Raw genomic sequence first — 22,114 nt, forward strand, 5'->3', positions numbered from 1 at the left:
GGGGGAGTGCGTGAGAGGGCAGTTGTCTCCGTGGCGAAGCTGCCAGATTACACATCGTTAAGTAAGGAGGAGTCTGCTGCTGGAGGCCAATGCTGATTCAATTTATGTGACTGCACCAATCAAACAGAATCAGGTTCCAAGGCATCATAATCAGACTGCATTCTTTTTTCCTCCTTTGTTGGTTTTGTAGTCTTTTGTGTTTACTGCATTAAAGCATCTTTTTGTCCTAGAAACCAAAGAGAGTGAGATTCCTCTCTACTAAAAGCACACTATTATCATTTAAATGAGATATCGATTTTTCATTGATGCTGTGTTTAAGATGAGTGTTTGAAAACGATTGTAAGACACAGATGAAAGGCTCATGAAAGCAGGCAGTGTCCTTTACCAGTAAAACGGTGTCTTTACCAGTAAACAGTGTCCTTTACCAGTAAAACAGTGTGTTTACCAGTAAACAGTGTCCTTTACCAGTAAAACGGTGTCTTTACCAGTAAACAGTGTCCTTTACCAGTAAAACAGTGTGTTTACCAGTAAACAGTGTCCTTTACCAGTAAAACGGTGTCTTTACCAGTAAACAGTGTCCTTTACCAGTAAAACGGTGTCTTTACCAGTAAACAGTGTCCTTAAAAGGACAAATGTAAGTGTCCTTGGTTTATTGGCTGCAGTCCTTCTCTCTCTGTCTCATTTTCTCACTCTCTCTTGCTCACTCGCTTTCTTTTCGCTTGTCTATCTTGATTCTCACTGTCATTTTATATTAAATCAAGTCTGTCTTGGTGCAGAACACTTCATAAATTGGACTACAGTGTGAAATATTTCATTGGTGTGCAGTGTGCAATTTTGGGCAGACTATGAGCAAATCTCACACCATGCATCAAAGGGAATCTCAGCAATATTTAAAATATGACTGCATTTATATGCACCGTTGCTCGCACTATAATGTAATTGTGTGCACACACACACACGCACCACTTTAAGGGATACTCATGAACATTTTTCCACTTAACTCATGTAGTCATCTGTTCATCTCTCTGCCCTGTACATATTGCATCTATATAAACTGACTAATATTTGTAACGTGAGTGTGTTGATTTTTTTTTCTGTGTGTTCAGTGTGACCCTGGAGTGGCCACCAAGCTGCTCTATGACCTGCTCTACACAGAGCCGATAAAGATTGTTCTGATGCCTGGATGCAGCTCTGTCTCCACGCTGGTGGCCGAGGCTGCGCGCATGTGGAACCTCATAGTGGTGTGTGGAACCTCATTTGGCTTCTGTTTGACATCATCGCTTGCATCCAGGATTGATGCAACAGGGACAGGCGATACGTTAAAAATATTATATTGTGATACTGGAAGACATTTTGACGATACATGGCAGACATCATGATCATTTTTTTTGTAGTTTTTCAGCAATTTGGAACTGACAATGCATCAGCCAAAAATGAATGCCACAAAACAAGGGTATGGAAAACTATCCAATAATAATTTTTTATTCAGTGTTTACAAAAATAAACAGGAGGAAGAATAAATCTGGTACAATAATACACATAATGACATAATGTTACTTCATACTCTACAGTTTTGCCTTTTGACATGCACAGGTTATTATATATGTCTATAAAGATTCTTGCAGCTCTCACCACCAAACATGAAGCATTTTTAGATTTCACCTCTGTACTCGTATGCGTGTGTTACTGAGACATGTTCCATGCTGTTCACCATTTATTTTTAAATGAGGTTGACCTGTGAGATGGGAGAGCACTAGACTCCCCTGAGACTCTTGACTGTGTCTTATCTGCGGGCAATAGTGGTGTTATTGTGCTCTGATAGTCCTCCTGGGGAGTAGATAAGTCCCCTTACTCCTGTGGCCCGGAGAGTGTAATGGATCCCTGTGATGGACTCATCCAAAAACCCACTTACTCCTCTGCTGTTGTTTAGACAACATAAGCAGACGCCCAGACTTCTTCACTTCAGGTTGGGTCATGCTGTCAGCCATGAGGTGTGGGCTGCTATGCTGATCTCAGACATCCTGACTTCTGAGGAAGTGCATCAACTTTAAGCCCTCTCCAAACCAAAACTGCTACTCAGATCAGTTATTGGTGTCACATCCTGCCCTTTTTTCACACTGTCTCTGAAGTGCACAGCCATTGTATCTTTTTTCACTGAAAGTCTCTATTTTTATATCTGAGAACTCCCCTATCGCCATCGTATGGGCTTGTGACCCACATACCCCTGTACTGGCTTTGAGGCTGTAGAGTTTCCACAGCTTTGCTAGACCCATCACTTATGCCCAGCTCACCAAGATGACTAATGAGTAAGAGTCATCAGTGGGGGAAAAAAAAAAACCTCTAAAATGATCCAGTGAGATCACCGAGCCAAAGCACTCCGCCTCCGTGACTTGGTTTAATTAGAAATCTATAATCTCACACTTCACTTCCTCTGTGTTTACATTTCCACCCCATTTCTCATCCTTTTTTCCCCTTACCCAAGCCCGAGTGTCATGGTAGTTGGTGGGGCGTCGGCCACGTCACTGTCGTGCTCCATTCTTGACCTGCTGGTAGGTGTGACTTTGCGTGTTTACCTCTGCCCTGTCTCCTGTTAACGGCTGTGCCCTGCAGCTCTCGTACGGCTCCAGCTCGCCGGCCCTCTCCAACCGGCAGCGCTTCCCCACCTTCTTCCGCACGCACCCGTCGGCCACGCTGCACAACCCCACCCGCGTGCAGCTCTTCCTCAAGTGGAACTGGACCAAGATTGCCACCATCCAGCAGACCACAGAGGTCTTCACTTCAGTGAGTTGCCACGCCATGTTTCCAATGCAGAAGGCATGACTCCTGACCCTTGTGAAACAGACCATGTGATGCCATAGCAGTGGGTTTTTGGCTGTACTGGCTGCATGGAGGTCCTGGAACATCTGTTACATTTACATTTGGAAGACACTCTTATCCAGAGCAACTGGATATAATGTACATAAGATAATGTCACAGTAGTAGGAGGCAGGTGTAGTGTTAGGAGTCTTGCCCAAGGACGCTTACTGGTATGTGGGTTACACTTGCTTGGCTGGGGGATTGAACCCCAGTCCCACACAGCAGGGGCAGCATTAACACACTACACCATACTAATTAGGCATACACAAATTAATCATTTAAATGGCACAGAGTAAATTGAAATGAATACTTTGTAATGGTGGTAAGCCTGCAGCCCTGAGGTAGCTGGACCGGGTGCTGGATTTGCCGTGTTGAAGCGGTTATCCCCCAGGGCAGGCTCATGTCTCCGGCTATAGAGCAGCAGACCCGCGAAGGGCCAGTCTTTCTATTCGCATGCTCATTTTATTGGTGTGGAGCAAGAAGAGTAAACAACTTGCAGCAAAGGAATGAAATCTCCCTCTCTTTCTAATATCCTCTTCCTGTGCTCACCCCTTATCTCACTCTACATTTATTTCTCTCTTTATCACTCATCATCCCCTGTGCTTTCACTCCTCTGTCATGGTGTTTTTTTCATCACCACCACCAATCCTCATTTTAACCAACCCCTCCCCCGTTTCTTTAATTTTCTTCTTTCTTTGTGTCTAATGTCTCTTTTTGCCTTTCTCGGTTTCACACTCCTTCCCTCCTGGGGATCCCTGTCTCTCATTTTCTGTATCTATTTATTGCTCTTTCACTCATTCCCTCATTACTCTCTCTCTCTCTCTCTCTCTCTCTCTCTCTCTCTCTCTCTCTCTCTCTCTCATGTTTTTCTATTTACACCTTTCCTTCCTTTCTGTTTCTGTCTCTCATTTCCTCATCTTACCCTTTTCCCCTACTCTTCCTCTCTCTCACTCTTTCTCTCTCCCACTGACTCTCTAACCCTCCCCTCCTCCCTCTCCCTCTCTCTCTCTCTCTCTCTCTCTCTCTCCCTTTCCTCTCAGACACTGGATGATCTGGAGCAGAGAGTAAAGGAAGCAGGCATTGAGATCAGCGTGAGGCAGAGTTTCCTCACAGACCCTGCTGTGGCTGTCAAAAACCTAAAGGTTCCTTCACTTTGCATTCTCCCTCTTCTTATTTAATTCTAGCTGCCATGGCAACACACATGTGGCACATATGAAAGCAATCAGACCAGTGCCCTCCTCAAATCTTCCCACCAAATTATATACAGATAAATCAATACAGATACAATCGCTAGCCCTTCATATATGCACACACAGATGCATCAATGCACATGAATAAGTATGAACAATCACTAGCCCTTTGATGCACAGTTGGATACATTAATACGCTCACATAAATACTCCCACGATCATCAGCACTTTCAATTATACAGAAAAATACATCGTTATACAAATTTTAACACAAACACAGTCATAATTGCTTGTCATACGTTCAAGTACTTCAGATCACAAGTGGACAAACATGCCCCGTGCAAATGTGTACAACAACACACAAACACAAACACCAACAAATCCACCGACACACAAATACACGCTTCCGCCACACTTCCGCAGAAGGCTGGGACTGGCCTGTCAGGAAGAAAGTTATCACCTTGCTCCTGTAGAAAATACCACAGGGTGTTTCGGAATACGACACTTTTTATTTTTGAGGGAAATTGTCTTAATTGGAGCGTAGGCCTGATCCCTTGTCCCCCATAGTCTCGCGCTTGGTGTCTCCTGGGAAGAGCTCCTCCCCCTCAGCCCCAAGCACTCTTCGGCTGCTTGTTCAGCGTGGCCCCGGCATGTGGGCCGGCCTAGTTTTGGTACAGGAGATTAATTGGCTATCACAGAAGGTACCATGGTGACATGGAATCTAGCACGCCCGGGAGAGAGAGAGAAGGACTGTGGTTTGCAGTCCCAGCTCCAATGGTCACATCACCGCAGTGCAGAATGCCTCCTCTCTACAGCTGTATAAGGCCATTACCCCTCACACAGCCTCTAATTTACACACTCTCTGAAGGTCTTTTTATTTCACTCTCTCTCTCTAGCTATCAGTCTCTCTCATACTCTCGTATCTGTCCCATCACGGACTCCCTCTTCCTCTCCCTGTTTCACTCCTAGTCTTTCTGTCTTCATTTTTCTCTTTCTTTCTCTTCTTAAGAAAATGGCATATATGTCATTCTCTGTTCTTATTGCTGTTCCTGCTGTCTCCACAGCGCCAGGACGCCCGCATCATCGTGGGTCTGTTCTACGAGACAGAAGCCAGGAAGGTTTTCTGTGAGGTCAGTCTCTAGCTACTCTGATTAATGATTGAGATGCAAAAAATGCTCTGGCTGTTAATCCCTGGGTTGGGATCTCTATGGAATTTTGCTGTAGGTCTTTAAGGAAAAGCTCTATGGGAAGAAGTATGTCTGGTTCCTGATTGGCTGGTACGCCGATAACTGGTTCAAGATAAAGGATCCGGCGATCAACTGCACAGTGGAACAGATGACAGAGGCAGTGGAAGGCCACGTTACTACGGAGATTGTCATGCTGAACCCTGAGATCGTCCGAGGGGCCTCCAACCTGGTGAGATGTTTTCCGAGCTGTGCTCCTTTCACTATCTCCAAAGAGATTTTTAATTCTGTGATTTACTCTTCAGGAGCTGTGGACCAAAGAACAAGCATGTTCACTATTGCACACTCTAGAGAATTATCAGGACACTTTTATAGCTCTAAGCAGCAGTCATTATATGCCAAATATTGACCATGTTGCAAACTGGTGCATCCTTCATACACTGGAAAAGATCCATTTAGATTCCAGCCTGTCGTAACAGCATCAGAATACTATTATGACTGTACGTTACGGTGATGAATGAGTTTTCCTTCTTCTTTGCCCTGCTGGCGTCCCTATGTCCCTTCCCTTCACACTACTGATCTAATGTACCCGCTCATGCACTCTGTGTGTTACTGGAGCCCACGCTGACTGTGGTTGCGGGGCATGACGCAGATATTAGCTAATTCTTCTTCTCTCACAATGATGTCAGCCAACTTCACATAAGATTGCCTGCTGGGTACTAAGGGTCACATGGCACCGAGCAGCAGAGGCCATGTGACCCATCAGCTCCCACAGTGTGGTGGTCACGTGACCCATCAGCTCTCTTACCTGAGCCCTAGTGCATGAACACTCACCCCCAGCATGAGCCTCAGTGCATAGATGATCTGCAGGCAGTCTCTGAAGCCGCATTGCAGAAGCCCTCCTGCTGCTCCCAAGGGGCGGATGCGAGGACAGGTGTGAACGTCAGGGTGACCCAAGCACCCAGCGGGGGTGCTGTGTGGCACTCACCCAGCTTGGGCAGCCCATACTGGGAGTGGGCATGCATACATATGCCCCCGCAGCTATCCTGGATGCAGATTCATCTGGGCACTCTCCCAGACGCCTGTGCTTTGCACCTGATGCAGAAATAAATTGTCATATTGGACAGGCTTATATGTGATAAGATAGGCGTGCTGTATTGGCTCGATGCCGGAGTAATTTGCTCTTCCTCGTTACCTCCTGCCATGCTTCTCTTTGATGCAATGGTTTTGAAAGGCTCCACAGGCATTTTTGACAGTGTGGCTTTTTTTTTTTAATGCACACAGGCACATGCACACATGCTGGCTCCCTTCATCACCACTACCCCATCTCCTGCTACCCCACCTCTTCGTGCTATTTGTGTCAGGAAGCAGCGCGTGACTGCCTAGGGCTTATTTGGCTAAATGCACCTGTGTGAAGCTAAAAGATGCAGCACAAGCCATTTCCCTGGGCAAGCAGGAGGAGTGAGGAGGCGGAGTGGGCAGGGAAAGGGGAAGGAGCAGTGGGAGGTACCGGGAGAGGAGGTTGGTTGAAGAGCAGGAGAGGGGACGAGTGGAAAGAGCAGGAGGCATGGAACCGGCATGTTTTTTTCGTACGTGGAGCTGAGATGACAGCCCTCCCGACAAGCTGGTCATTCTCTCTTTCTTCCTCAAGGTTGGAGTCAGAGTGCCTCCATAAAACAGACCATCTTAGACATGGAGGTGTGTCTTTTACTCCTACGTTGAGCCCTTGTTTGCTTGTGCATAGGTGAATGGGGACAGTGCCAAAGGAAAAGCACCTCTATTTATGTAATATGTTCCCACAGGGAAAAGCTACACCTTAACATATCTGACTGCTGTCTGTCTGTGTTTCTTTCTCTGTCTCTCACTATGTCTCTCTCTCTCTCTCTCTCTCTCTCTCTCTGCATGCTTTTCATTTGTTTCCCTCAGAAATACATCTAGCCACACAAAAAGGCACACGTTTTTTTTTCGTGCTTTTCATTTCAGTTCAATTCTCCACCTCTCTCTCATTTTTCTGCTGCAGACCTCTGAGGAATTCCTGGCCCACCTGACATCTAAGCTCGGAGGAAAGAACCCAGAGGAGATAGGGGGCTTCCAGGAAGCCCCGCTGGCCTATGATGCTGTGTGGGCCCTGGCTCTGGCCCTCAACAAGACTGTGGGACCCCTCAGGGCCAAGGGCCACAGACTGGAGGACTTCAACTACAATAACAAGGACATCACCTCTGAGATCTACCATGCCCTAAACACCAGCTCTTTTGAAGGGGTGTCTGTGAGTATCAGAGACGAGATAGATGGATGTGTGTGTTGGGTGGGGTGGGAGAATATTGTAGTAAAATGAAGTCATATGTGATAGATTTTAGTGGAGGCTGACAAGGGTTTTGTTTTTTTTGTTTTTTTTGTTTTTTTTAATTGATATTTTTTTCTCATCTCCAAATTTCGATCTTCAAGATGGTTTGTTGGGAGAAAAATGCTGTATTAGAGATGCTCCAGGGAGAGGCTTGGCTTGAAAAGTGAGTTGTTTTTGGAAAAGCAGAAGTGTGAAAATTCCTCTGTTTATCTTCCAGGGCCATGTTGTGTTCGATGCGCAAGGCTCCAGGATGGCCTGGACTCTAATAGAGCAGCTTCAAGGTAACGCATCACCCCCTTAACTGTGATAATCTGAGATAAACTGATAGCTCTATATAACCAAAATAGCTCTGGTTCTTGAACTGGTTCTGGCTTCTTAGAACCTTGGTGCTGTTCGGAGAACTGGCCCGAGTTTTTATTGGAAATAAGGATGTGTCCTCAATGGATGTAAACAGTAGTAACAAGGTGGCGGAGTGCAAAGATTACCTGCGAGCATTTGTGAATTTGTGCTGTTGTTACAGATGTTTGTTTTTATCCAAAAAGCAAGCATGGATTAATTGTTGTTACCATTGTTGCTCTCTTTTTTCTCCACATCTTGACACACCCTGTGTGTCATCACGGTTTTTGCTGAAAAAACGTTCCAGCTGGGACTGAACTTTTCGGCTTCCCAGACGTATTTATTTTTGGTGAAAATCCACTGAACAGTTCAAAACTAGGTACACGAACCAGAATGGAACCCATTCCACGAAGGTCAAAAAAGGGCTATGACAGTCTACATTTACTGACAGATCTGTGGGAGTAGCTGGGATGTTAAATTGCCTGCAACTTTTCAAAGTGCTGACAGATCATGAACGTGATTGGCCAGCACCTTTACAGTCAGTGCAACATCTCAATCTTAGCAGGGAGCTTTCAGGTGATGCTTGCCGAAGAGGACAGTTGATGCTGTGCTCCGAGGGTGCTGAAGCAGAAACAGCACGTCAAATATGCTGCAGTGCTTACCGTCATGAGTCTTGGAGGAAGCATACGCTTACCACCACCTCCACAGCTGGTAGTAGTTGTAAGACAGGGAGAGGGTCAGCTGGTTGGTGGGGCGGAATTGCAGTCACAGAAATGCGGTGATGTATTTAAAAGGCTGATATGCCGCCGTGTCAGTGACCTGTTTAAGACAAGGCTCTGTCTTAAGGGTGCCCTCCTCATCCAGTTCAGTGCTTTATGTCGTGGTCTCAACGCACCAGATCCATTTCCCTCTCCCCCCTTGTATACCACCCTCGGACCAAAGTGCCTGGCTCTACTTGCCTTTGTTGCCACGGTAACAAAGTGCATGGAAAATGTGGGTGACTGGACCTCTGAACCTGGCCTTTGTGTCTGAAGTGCAGCAAAGTACCACCCGCATCCCCAACAACCCGTGGCCATTATCATTCGTTCTCCCTGGCTGTAATCAGGACTGAGCTCTGGGCCAATCATGCGCAGGCAGGCTGGGCCTTCACACAGGCCTCCCGCATGCTGGGCCGAAATGCTGAGTGTCTCACTGCTGTGCCCTCGGCTGGTCCGTGATTAGTTCGGCCAGGTCCTGTAGCTCGCACGCACTTGTTCTTTATATTTGCGTCACCACCTGCATTAACCCTCTGAACCACGTCGTTGCTCTCCTTTCTGGTTATAGCCTTTAAAAATGGTCGCGCACAGAGTGTCTAGCCCACCGGTTTTGTTACCGCTTGCACCAGTAAAAGAGGCAGTTTGTGATAGGTATTTAGGGTGGGGCTAAAAGGGGTATGGCAGGTCTCCGCCCAGCGAGAAGACGGGGCATTGCTGTGAGGCGTGCCGGGGCCCCTGGCCCATCACCGCGCTTGCTCTGCAGCAGAGCGTGGCTTTGTGAGTCACGGTGCAGAGGTGGAGATGTAGAAGGCTGTCATGGCGGAGCCAGACAGCTGGAGACAAAGCTCAGCGCTGACTCCTACGTGCGTCTCACTGCACTACACTGCATCTGTCCTCTTGCTCTGTCTCACTCTCTCTCCGACCCTCTGTGTCTCACTCTCTATCCGACATTCTCTTAATCTTTTTCTCCTCACTCTGTCCTGTCTTCTGACTCCCTCTGCCTCCTGTCTGTCTGCTTTTACTTCATCCCCCTGTCCTCTCCTTTATTGACTCTATTTTTTTATCTCTGTGCTGTTGCTTCTCTTGATCTCTCCCTCACGCACGCACACACACACACACACCCCCCACACACACACACACTCACGCACATGCACACACGCACGCGCGCGCACACACACACACACACACACACACACACACACACACACACACACGCATGAAGCTCCCAGGGGGAAGCCGAATCTGAGTGTAGTAATTATGCCTAATGATCACCTGATAATTATAATGGTTTTCACTCAAGCTAATTTCTTGTTGTGTATGGAGGTGGGGCCCTTGGAGCTTTGTAAAGACCTTGTAATGCCCATAAATGCGTGTTAGAGAGAGAGAGACTTGGTATTTGTGTGTGTGTGTGTGTGTGTGTGTGTGTGTGCCTACACACATCTGCCTATTGAATAAATCTATATCTAAATGTATGGAATAAAGATGTTGTCTGTCACATTTTTCTCAGTTCTCTCTATCGGCAGTAGTGTTTACCGGCTTCCTGTGTCCTCTCTAAAGCTGAGTTCAGAGAAGAAAAGCTGTATCACGCACTCAAAAGAGAGGTGCACCTATAACAATTGATTCTGAGCTCTCCTTTGAATCTGTAGGCTGTCTAAGCACTGAAAGAACTGTTTTTATTAAGCTTGGTGTCCATTTATCGAGCTGTCTTACAACATTGATTTGAAACGCTATGTAATAGGATGCCTGATTCTGCCAATCCCTTTCTCTCTTAGACTATTATTAAACCCCCTCTCCCTCTGTCTCACTCTCCCTCTGTCTCACTCTCCCTCTGTCTCACTTTCTCTCTGTCTCACTTCCCTTTAAGGAGGGAGCTATAAGAAGATTGGATATTATGATATGACCAAAGGCAACAAAGGCAATCTTTCATGGTTTGGGAATGACAGTTGGATAGGTGAGATGCCGCCATGTTTCTATATCTTTTGTTTATAACATCATGTCTCCTTCCATTTGCTGTCTCTCCTTTCTCTTCTTTGAAATACACACACCAACTTCTCCTCTTGCTATGCCCAGTTTCATTGCTCTTTTCATGTTATGGTCTCTCACACACACACACACACACACACACACACACACACACACACACACACACACACACACACACTCCTCATCCTCTGCTGGCTGGGTTGCTGGAGGCTCTTAATCAATCAGTCAGTCAAATTCTGTTTAGCATTCAGTTCAGGAGAACAGCGCCGCTCTAGAGAGCACTGCCTCCCTCCATAAAAAAAGAGGAAGAGAAAATAAAAATGAATGAGATTAGAAAAGTGCCACTTGGTAATTTCAAACAGAGACTGAGCAAGCATACTAATAAAAATGTGCCCCCATATTACATGACTGATGGTTTCATTTAATTTTCTAATCGAATTTCATGACCACTTGAAATTCGGGGAGACTCATGGAGGGCATGAGGACAGGATGCCATGTGACAGCTGGAACAATGCACCTCCAAACGGGATGTCAGAGTGCCTCCTGCTCTGGATGGGAAGGATGTGAGCATTCCAGTCTGTGAAGCTGCTATTTCGTCTCCTGGTGCAGACTCCGAATGGGACGGATTATTTGAAAATTGTATTTGAACTCTGTGGTAGATGTTGCAGGGGTTGTGTAGATCAGATGTTGGAGGGAGAGCATCACATCATCGTCGCAGAGCCAATTATGCCGACATATGGATGTTGTGCATAAATTTCCCTAGATAGGAAGAGCAAGAGCCTGAATGTGTTTAATATGAGGTTATTAGATTATTAAAAAATCCCACCCTGTCACTGAGCTCTATGGTAACAGTGGCTGGCAGCTGTCACCAGAAATGCTAGAAGTGTGGTTGGAAGCTGAACATGCACGGCTGAGAGGTGGAGCAGTGAGGAGGCTGATGTGAAGTCATTTAGTTGATGCTTTTATCCAAAGCGACTTACAATTATGACTGAGTACAACTTGAGCAATTGAGGGTTAAGGGGGCCGACAGTAGCAGCCTGTTGTTGGTGGGGCTTGAACCAGCAACCTTCCAACTACAAGTCAGGTACCTTAACCACTGAGGCACCACATCCATCCAAATAACCGAGACCCGTTTACCTGCACCAGACTGTGAGATTCTCCAGGTTACCTGAGTGTAGCGCGAAAGAAAGTGGCTGACGGATGGGGTGGTGGTGGAGGGGAGGAAGGATGTAAGCAGTGAGTCCAAACAGCAAGGATGGTGTGGGTGTGGGGAAGCCTGGTGCCCAGGCAGTGCCAAGTCTCGGTGGAAGGATACAAGCATCCCAGGTCAGTGTGGCCTGGTGACTGTCAGGCTGTCTCCACAGCAAAAGACACCCTGCCCCACCCCCCATGCCACAGAACTAAGAATACGACAAGTGGGCCTTGCTTCAGTACGTAACTGTCCCTCAGTACTGAGTCCCACAGTACTGAGTCCCACAGTACTGAGTCCCACAGTACTGAGTCCCTCAGTACTGAGTCCCTCAGTGTTCTGGGCCTCAGTGTTCTGGCACAGTTTGACTCTGTTCCAGACAGCTCGAACAACTTTTCCTTCTCTCCTGCTCCTGCTCTCTCTCTGTCTCACACTCACACACACACACACACTCTCACACACACACACACACACACACTCACACACACACACACACACACACACACACACACACACACACACGCTGTCTGTCTTTCTACATGCCTTCTGCACTTCCTATCAGCTCATTCTTTCTCTGATACTGTGTAAAGTCTACCTAGACTTCTGTTCTCTCTTATATCAAGCTTGACCTCCCTCACTCTTTCTCCCTAGTTATTCCCATGCCTTTTCCTCTCTCTCGCTCCCTCTTTCCCTGGTTGCCCATGACAACCATTGCATCCCTGCCTTCTTCCCTCATTTCCATGGCAACCGTAATGGGGCTTGGTTGCTATAGTAACATACTGTCCCGATTCCACCATCAAGGTCAGGGAGAAGTATTGAGCGGTAAGAGCCCGCTGGCCCAGGTAGACAGGACAGACACAAGCATATAACAAGACACATACACAAAACACATGAAAGGACTTATACAAACTCCAAATGCAGTTACATGCATACAAACACACACATTCTGAAAACATAAAAGATTTTCAGAGTAGAAATAGATGTTTGAATTCGATCTTGCTTTATATACAATTGCTAAAACCAATCATGAATATAATTATTTCCAAGGTACTGATTGTTCCTGTTCATGAAGGCAATCTCCTAAATTTCCAGGAGCAAATAACAAAACCATCACTGGGGTGACGAGCATAATTTCAGTCCCTTATCAGGCAATGTAACCAGTGTGGTTAGAAACCAATAAAAGTGGTTCTAAAAAAATTACATGGCAACATTTAGCTGACACTTGTAATCTGAACACTTTTTATAACTCTCTGTTTCGATCTCTATCTCTCTTTGTCTCTGCCTCTGTCTGACTTTCTCCCTCTCTTTCACCTGAAGTTATTTTAGTGTTATTATCTTTCCAGACATGCTGCCTACCTCACGTGATCGTCCTGTTGCTTGTCAAAGCCTGGAGCAAGGAAAAGGTGGATTTGGAGGCGAAACTCCCTTTCTGGCCTCCAGTGAAAATAAGCTAAAATCTATCCTCTCACGTGCCACACCAAGAGTAGCATTCGATCACCATCCATGCCCTGGTACTGGTACTGGTACTGCCCCTGGCTCCCTGAGCAGAGGTGTGATCCCCAGGCTGTGGCACACAGAACCTGATTTGAGTGACGTTGTGGCAAGCAGCGGGCTCTCAGGAGGATGGGAACTCTTGTATGGTGATGCACGCCTGGGGCAGGAGCAGTGAGGAGGCTCTGATGTATCGGCGTGAGCATGGGGGAGCAGGGCAGGCTTTAGTCAGACAGCAGAGAGATGAAACTTGATATCTGTCTCTTTGCTGCTGGGCGTGCAACTGAGTCTGATAGCCAGATATGCAGGTAGTTAATTTACAGAGACGGAGTGTGAGACTGGATCATTTCTGTTACTCTGCAGACCTGGGTCACTATTATTGACCCCCACCCAGTACTTCTATCCCCCTATCTCATTCCAACATTGCTTTCTCTCTCTCTCTCATTCTCTCTCTCTCTGCCTCTCTGTACTTTGTGTGCCACGTTGATTCGTCTCTTGACTGCTGTAGCTTAAATGCTGGTCCTAATGCAGTCTTCTCCTCTCCTCTCGTCTTGTCTCCTCTCGTCTCGTCTCCTCTCCTCTCCGCTCGTCTCCTCTCCTCTCGTCTTGTCTCCTCTCCTCTCCGCTCATCTCCTCTCCGCTCGTCTCCTCTCCTCTCCTCTCGTCTCATCTCCTCTCCTCTCCGCTCGTCTCCTCTCCTCTCGTCTCGTCTCCTCTCCTCTCCGCTCGTCTCTCCTCTCCTCTCGTCTCCTCTTGTCTCCTTCATTCTCCAGGCTCTGGCCCTCCTGCTGATCAGACTGTGGTGATTGAGGAGTTCCGATTCCTCTCTCAGAAGCTCTTTATCTCTGTATCAGTCTTTGCTGGATTGGGCATCTTACTGGGGATTGTGTGCCTCACTTTCAATATTTACAACAGCAATGTCAGGTGTGTCGATACTGTGTGCGAGTGTATGTGTGTGTGCACGCGAGTGTCTGTGTGTGTGTGTGTGGGGGGGGGGTTATATTTGAGGGTTTCATCTGTTCTACTTAACAGCTGCATTAGCAGTCCTTTTCCCATGTGTATGCATTAGATGGGCAATGACATGTGCATAGAATATGTTTCCAGTAGACATGTCAAGAGCCAAGTAAGTGTGGCTAATATATTCAGAATATCAAGACCATGTAATGCTTATCAAGTATCTGCAATGCTTGTGATAAGCACATTCCAATCACTGTGTGTGTGTGTGTGTGTGTGTGTGTGCCTGAGTGTTAGTGGGAAAAACTGATATGCTTTGATTGTAATTCTGCCCTTCATACTCAATCATTCCTGAATGACAGAGCTAATGACAAAAACTAAAATAACTGCTTGTGTGGGTGTGTGTGTGTGTGTGTGTGTGTGTGTTTTAAAGGGAGTTTTGTATTTAAAATATTGTCTCAGCGACACATACACAGCAATTAACATTCTGAGCAGTCAGTGATGTGTGTGTGTGTGTGTGTGGGAGCATCTGTTCAGTCCTGTTAAAATTCACATACAGTTTGTGTTAAGCTCACGACATAGCAGGGGTACATGGGAGATGTAGGCTTACATTTGCTGTGGCTTGTAAATGCCCCCATATTTTTCAGGTACATTCAGAACTCGCAGCCTTATCTGAACAACATGACAGCAGTGGGCTGCATGATGGCTCTTGCTGCAGTGTTTCCTCTGGGCATTGACGGGCTGCATGTTCCTAGGTCTCGGTTTCCTGTTGTCTGCCAGGTAAGTGCTTTGGCATTCTGGGAAATGGAGTCTCTCCATGGATTGTTAAAACACATGTTTGTTTTGTGCAAAGCAGTTTAAGATTAAGATATTGGCTTTGCGACATGTCAAGCAATCAAAAAAGGTATGCATTGTAATCTTCCTGCAGATGTATAGCTCATAGTGCTTTCTATATATGTATAAAACAGAAATCATAATCCTGCATCAGCTCAAACACACAAAAATGTAAAATGACAAGATGCATGTAAAACAGTAAGAATATTAAAATACTGTAATAGGAGTGGTGAGAGAGGAGAGGAAAAGGAATGAGGAACTCACCCCCCGTGTGATTCCTGCTGTAGTTCCGTCTGTGGCTACTGGGTCTCGGTTTCAGTCTGGCCTATGGCAGCATGTTCACCAAGATCTGGTGGGTCCACACCGTCTTCACCAAGAAGGACGAGAAGAAAGACAAGCGAAAGGTAAAGGGAGCTAGGCGCGTGCACGTGTGCGCGCGTTCGTGCGCGTGTGCGCGTTCATGCGCGTGTGTGTGTGCGCGTTCGTGCGCGTGTGTGTGCGTGCGTGTGTGTGTGCGTGTGTGTGTGCGTGCGCGCGTGTGTGTGTGCGCGTTCGTGCGTGTGTGTGTGTGTGCGTGCGCGTGTGTGTGTGTGCGCGTTCGTGCGTGTGTGTGTGCATGCGTGCGCGCGCGCGTGTGTGCGTGTGTGTGTGTGCGCGTTCGTGCGCGTGTGTGTGTGCGTGCGTGTGTGTGTGCGCGTTCGTGCGCGTGTGTGTGTGCGTGCGTGTGTGTGTGCGCGTGTGTGTGTGTGTGTGTGCGTGCGCGTGTGTGTGTGCGCGTTCGTGCACGTGTGTGTGTGCGTGCGTGTGTGTGTGCGTGTATGCGTGTGTGTGCGTGCGCGTGCGCGTGTGTGCGCGTTCGTGCGCGTGTGTGTGCGTGCGTGCGTGCGTGTGTATTTCACTAAAGTCTCTCCTGCAGCCCTGTTACACTTAAAGTCTTTCTTTTGAACTAGTTCTGACTGTATCACTGAAATGAATTTGTTGTAGTGAGATTGCTGTTCACCATATGGAAGTATATGATTGTACTATATACCCTCTCTCCATCTTCTCTGGCCACGCTGGCTTTGCTCTCGTCTTTTTTCCCCTGAACTCACGAAAATGGCTCTCCTGCTTGCTCTTTCTCTCTCATCCTCGCCTGCCTTTGACTTCAGTTCTCATCTCTCTGACTGACCTCTGAGAAATGGGTCTCTGCTTGTCCTCGAAGAAGTCTAAATGGCCCATTTATCGCATCGACTGTACTCCACGACCCCTTCACCCTACTCCAGCAGAGAAGACCGCTCCCTGCGCAAGCCGTTACCGACACAACCACTCTTCAGTTTGACACAGTGGGCAAATGCATGTGCACCTTCACAAAAATCCCTGCATGACAGAAAAAGAAGAGATAAAACAGGGGGAGAGAGAGGCTGCGAGAAAGAGGGAGAGACAGGGGAAAGATATTTTCAGGCATGAGGAGATAATACCCATTACTGAATATTTATGAGCAGACACCAAATGTGGGGCCTATCTTTATGGAGGATTAGACTACAGAGAGCTGTGTCGGACCTGATCGAGTTCACTTTGAGACCCTTAATGCCTGCACTGCCTGGACGCCAGCACATGCTTTGTCTGTACATAGACAAAAAAACCCTCCTACCACTGCACCACTCAAAGATGGAGGGCCTGACATGCAAGAGGGGACAGAGCTGTCAGCAGTGTCATTTGCAGTGGTGTTTTGATCATCGTGCAATGTACAATGCTCTAACTCAAACAAACAAACGTGCACATTTTGCGTCATCTGTGGAGGTTTGAGAGCAACACCAGGAACATGAAAAGGAAGCGTTTGAGCAGGAAAAAAAAAGTATGTTTGGTAGAATAAGAAATTATTTGGGACAAAAGCATTTTATTTATAGTGCTGACTGTGTAAGGCACATGTATTGTAATGTGCGGGTCCAATAAAACTGTAGGTAGACTGTTCCCGTGTTCAGGTTGTATGATTTCTAATTCCACACGTCTTTATAACCAGTCACACAGAAATGGAAAGGTCGGCCATGGTCTTCGTTCCCGCTCCAGAAACAGTGAGGGCTTCGGGAAAATGAAGAATGGCCGTGATCATCTTATCCGCAGAGAGCACAAAGCAGGAGCGGTTACAGAGGTCTCTTGGGCTTGTCACAGGCGCTGGTCTCTGTCATTACAAACAGTCTGCAAGACAAAAACAACAACAAAGATCTGGCATCAAGTGGGCGTTAGAGTAATGCCTTCAATTGAAATCCGACACAGGCACTCCTATAAGGTCTGGGCCATGGACACTGCAACCAGATTGTACTTGCTTGCTGATAATGGCCATCCTGTTTTCTTTGCGAGTTCTCGGTGCTTTTTCACGTTTTATGGGCTCATAAATCCGTACCCAGGCCCTCCTGGCCGTGTGCAGCGTTCCTGCCTGTGAGAAAAGGTGACTGTGTCGGTCCTCCTCTATCCCAGCAGCACCTGGATCCCTGGAAGCTGTACGCTACAGTCGGGGTGCTGCTCACGATCGACATCATGTCTCTGATGATCTGGCAAATTGTGGATCCACTGCACATCACTGTGGAGGTACGGCCACGTCCATCCCCCCTACTGTGGAATCATCTTAGAAGTACATTTGATTGCAGGCCTGATTTTGGCGGCAGTGAAATTGGGTTGCTGCTGGGTTTATATTTGTCATTTTTGGTGTTAAGTGCAGCCTTGCTATCTCTCTTGCACACATTGTCCCTCTCTTGCTATATCTCTCTCGCACACACACTTTCTCTCTCTCAGTCTTTCTCTCGCTCCCCTTTCCCCATCTCACCATCTCGCTTCCCTCTGTAGCTTTTCTCCCTTATCGGACTCTTTTGTTTTCCTGAGCAGAAGTTCACTAGGGAGGTGCCGAAAGGAGATCTGGATGTGCTGATTGAACCCTTGCTTGAGCACTGCAGCTCGGAGAAGATGAACACATGGCTAGGTGAGGCCTGATCTCTGTGGGGGTTGCTGTAATACCGCTAGCCTACGTGCTCATGTGTTCAATGCGCTCAATTTGATTCGCCTGTGTATGCCAGTACTTTTAACTCAGCAGCTAATCCCCAAGGGCAGGTCGGTATGATTAGTGAACTTCTACTCCCCGGGACTTCACTTCGCATAAGTATTTAAGTAATTAAACCAATTAATTACAACCATAATGGAACAAATTAAACCAGCCCTGGTTCCTTGGTTAGGAATCGTCATTAAAATGCACCTGCTAAGCTTATTTGTAGCAGTGTCCTTGAGATGAGGTGTTTGCTGGCCTGAATTACCCTGTCACGCACTGTGAGACTTCGACGTGCTGCTCCGAGGCAGTGATGCCTCTGCATTTATGAATACGCTTAACATGCTGCCTCCACTTCACAGGCATTTAATTCCATGTAGGAGTTTGACCTCTAGGTTGAGTGTTTGCAAATGTTTGTAAATGTTTTCGGGCCAGTCCTTGGCACAGAGGACACGTAGATTTGTGATGTATGTTTTGATCGTTTTCCAGACCCCCAGAAAGATGGTGAATGAATCAACAGCTGCTATCACACTCGCGGCCATGTTTTGACTCGTCTCTATGTCCTAGGGGTGGTATACGGCTACAAGGGGCTACTGCTGCTTATGGGCATCTTCCTGGCATATGAGACTAAATCTGTGTCCACGGAGAAGATAAATGACCACCGTGCTGTGGGAATGGCCATCTACAATGTCTCCGTGAGTTTGCCTGCCTCACTCTGTCTGTCCGCATAGATGGGTTACTGGATGTACCTATGCTTCTGTCACTCAGACAGTTACATTCGCAGCATTTAGTAGACACTCTTGTGTCCGTCTACTCGGAAAATGTTTCCTCACGTGAGTGCAGCTGCACTTGAGTATAATGATACCATCAAACTGAAGACCTGTCACAGACCAGGAGACTCACGAGCATTTTATGAGACGTCACATTTTCTCCCTCTTAATTGCCCAGCTGTGGGTGATGGCCTCTAGTTCTGTCAACACTGGAGAGATTAAAATTCCAGCTCATCTATGTTCTCCATGAACATTTGTACTCACATGGACGTGTTCTGGATCACACTGCAGTTTTAGGGGGTGGAGGTTTCTCTTTTGAGACACAGAGCTTACAGCATCAGAGTCTGATCTGTCATCACTGCCTGGGCTGAGGAAGAGAGAACTTCTCCCTTCATTTTCCAAAAATCACACGTCATGATCTCCCCTCAGCCCTGCTGCTTTTTCTCTCAAGCTCCACACTTCCTCTTCTTCATTCCTGTTGGAGATCTGTGATTCAGGCACATCTCGTGCACAGATTTCAGTGCAATTTTTTCCACTCAGCAATCTTCAGAGAAGACATACATATCTTGTCTGCTTTTGTCCCTGGATTACATTTGCTTGTGATTTTCTTCCTGTCTATAAGATGTTAAAGTGCTTCTGGTTACCCTTTTGAAATAAATAAGGTGTCCATGTAGTGTGTTCCCATCTAGCAGATTCTGATGCATTTGTCCACATTCTGAGTTATTTCACATTTTGTCTTCTAGTCAAGAAATGAACAATTTAAACTAGTCAACTACAGCCATATCCTGGTTCTGGGATCAAACCCATCATCTTTTGAGTCATAGTTACTTTCCCGTGCAACTACCTCAAGCGTCAGTAGTCAGTAACAGAGTGGGTCGACACATGTGGGCTTAATCAGATATTTCATCTTTCGATTCAAAGGTGTCAGCAATCTGCATTTGGCAGACACTCATATCCAGAGCAACCTTTATATTCATCAGTACATGTTCTCTCTGGGACTTGAACCCATGCTCTTGGTGTTACTAGGAGCATGCTCTACTTCGTCATGACTGTAATTTTCTTATGTTCTTCCCCACCTCAGGTCCATCATTCATTATGAATTAAGCCAGTTTGACCTGATGTTGAGAGGGATAGCTGTATATCAGTATGGAAAAGAATTTGCATTCTTGTGTTGTCTTTGATCAGAGCTCATTGCTTGATTGTTCACCTTCACCTCTTTCTGTTGACTGACACTCCACTGCAGCCTGCCGGGTATTACCAGTTCTTTTTTGAAATTTAAATAAGATGAATGATAAAAATGTACCTGTTCCACCAGTGACTAAGCAGAGGGTGATAAGATTAATTAAAGATTAATTCAAGTTGGATCTATTACATTTTTAAGGCTTATCTGGCCCTGGAAATATCCTGAGGTTTCTAAAAGTGCGTGAGATAGAGTAGATCATAGCTGGTTCTGGTTAAGTGGTGTTTAAACCCTTTTAGGCTGCTGTGCTGGAGCTATGTGGGAGTGAGAAGTGCTCACACAGGCACAGTGATGAGATTTACATCCCGATTAAGCACCGGGCTTTGATGCGGAGGAAGCTGGACGCATTCTGTTGCAGTAGCCTGGGTTGATTTAGAGATGACACCTGGAGCCGTATTCTGTGTCCAAGTAACTAATGCCGCAGTCCCGAAAACATCACCTCCCGTTGATGTCAGAGGCTGTTTTTCCTCCTTTTTGTCAGACCTGAGTGAGTCTTTGTTTGGTATTGAGAGTGACGGCTGACTGTGGGTCAGCATTTATTGATTCATGCCTCTCTCGTTCTCTCTTTTCTTTTGTTCCTCACTCTCTCTCTCTCTCGCCCTCTCGCTTCTCACTCCCAGGTGTTGTGCATGATCACCGCTCCTGTCACCATGATCCTGTCTTCTAAGCAGGATGCTTCTTTTGCCTTCGCTTCGCTGGCCATCGTCTTCTCCGTGTACATCACACTGGTCGTGCTGTTCGTCCCAAAGGTGAAGCACATTTGTTAGCTCAAATGAAATCTCCCCTTGTTGCCGTCGATTCTGTCTGTTAACTGCAGGGTTCACGCAGGTTTTGATAGCCAGACCTAAAAATGGGTGGAGCATATTATGTCAGGTGCATTATGTCAATCCTGTCGATGAAACATCTTTGTCAAGCAGTGTGATTTCAAAGCACTTGTTTTACATGGGATTTCAGTAAGCCCACCCTCAAATACCAAAGGAAAAAGTGTGGCGTTTGGTGTGGCAATGTGTATCACTGTCCGACTGTGGTGTTTGGTATGTCTTTATTGTTGTCTTATCCTGGTGTATCTGTGTCATGATCTGATCCCTGAACAGTTTAGAAATGCATATGGTCTGATCTAAGTGTCTGCGCATCTGTATCAGTGCGTGGTGTGTCTGTGTGGTGCATCTGTGTCACTGTCTGACTCTGGTGTTTGGTTTGTCTGTGCGGTGCATCTGTATCATCGTCTGACCCTGGTGTCTGGCGTGTCTGTGCTTGGTGTCTGTAGCATGATCTGACCTTGGCATCCGGTGTGTATGTGTTGTACATCTGTATCACTGTCTGACCCCAGTGTCTGGTGTGTTTGTGCGGTAGCTAAGTGGTTAAGGTACTTGACTTGCAATCGGAAGGTTGCTGGTACACCCACACCATCCTTGCTGTTTGGACTCACTGCTTACATCCTTCCTCCCCTCCACCACCACCCCATCCGTCAGCCACTTTCTTTTGCGCTACACTCAGGTAACCTGGAGAATCTCACAGTCTGGTGCAGGTAAACGGGTCTCGGTTATTTGGATGGATGTGGTGCCTCAGTGGTTAAGGTACCTGACTTGTAGTTGGAAGGTTGCTAGTTCAAGCCCCACCAACAACAGGCTGCTACTGTCGGCCCCCTTAACCCTCAATTGCTCAAGTTGTACTCAGTCATAATTGTAAGTCGCTTCGGATAAAAGTGTCAGTTAAATGTAAAATGATATGTCTGGTGTGTCGGTGTGGTGTGCCACTGTCTGACCCTGGTGTGATCCTGCAGATGCGCAGGCTGATCACCCGTGGCGAGTGGCAGTCTGACCAGCAGGAGACCATGAAGACAGGCTCCTCCACCAACAATAACGATGAGGAGAAGTCCCGCCAGCTAGAGCGGGAGAACAAGGAGCTGCAGAAGATTATCCAAGAGGTCTGACCACACACACACACACATATATATATATACATGCACGGATGC

The 22,114-nt window shown here is 46.8% G+C and overlaps 1 protein-coding gene across 7 annotated transcripts in view; it reads left to right on the plus strand.

The window, feature by feature from the left end:
* The window catches only part of gabbr1b (gamma-aminobutyric acid (GABA) B receptor, 1b), a 65,374-nt gene that overhangs the window by 41,856 nt on the left and 1,404 nt on the right, over positions 1 to 22,114 (plus strand). For 4 of the 7 annotated variants that reach the window (XM_027019739.2, XM_027019744.2, XM_027019745.2 and 1 more), the window contains 16 exons: positions 1,107 to 1,241; positions 2,611 to 2,781; positions 3,897 to 3,998; positions 5,111 to 5,176; positions 5,271 to 5,462; positions 7,251 to 7,496; positions 7,792 to 7,855; positions 10,530 to 10,616; positions 14,102 to 14,252; positions 14,930 to 15,062; positions 15,404 to 15,520; positions 17,571 to 17,681; positions 17,976 to 18,069; positions 18,697 to 18,824; positions 20,760 to 20,888; positions 21,923 to 22,066. In XM_027019739.2, the coding sequence (XP_026875540.2) occupies positions 1,107 to 1,241; positions 2,611 to 2,781; positions 3,897 to 3,998; positions 5,111 to 5,176; positions 5,271 to 5,462; positions 7,251 to 7,496; positions 7,792 to 7,855; positions 10,530 to 10,616; positions 14,102 to 14,252; positions 14,930 to 15,062; positions 15,404 to 15,520; positions 17,571 to 17,681; positions 17,976 to 18,069; positions 18,697 to 18,824; positions 20,760 to 20,888; positions 21,923 to 22,066 (2,070 nt within the window). The remainder of the gene's footprint in view (positions 1 to 1,106; positions 1,242 to 2,610; positions 2,782 to 3,896; positions 3,999 to 5,110; positions 5,177 to 5,270; positions 5,463 to 7,250; positions 7,497 to 7,791; positions 7,856 to 10,529; positions 10,617 to 14,101; positions 14,253 to 14,929; positions 15,063 to 15,403; positions 15,521 to 17,570; positions 17,682 to 17,975; positions 18,070 to 18,696; positions 18,825 to 20,759; positions 20,889 to 21,922; positions 22,067 to 22,114) is intronic. The other 3 variants (XM_027019740.2, XM_027019741.2, XM_027019742.2) reach the window with 3 other exon arrangements.

Source organism: Electrophorus electricus, chromosome 8, assembly GCF_013358815.1.
Source record: "Electrophorus electricus isolate fEleEle1 chromosome 8, fEleEle1.pri, whole genome shotgun sequence".
NCBI classification, from domain to species: domain Eukaryota; kingdom Metazoa; phylum Chordata; class Actinopteri; order Gymnotiformes; family Gymnotidae; genus Electrophorus; species Electrophorus electricus.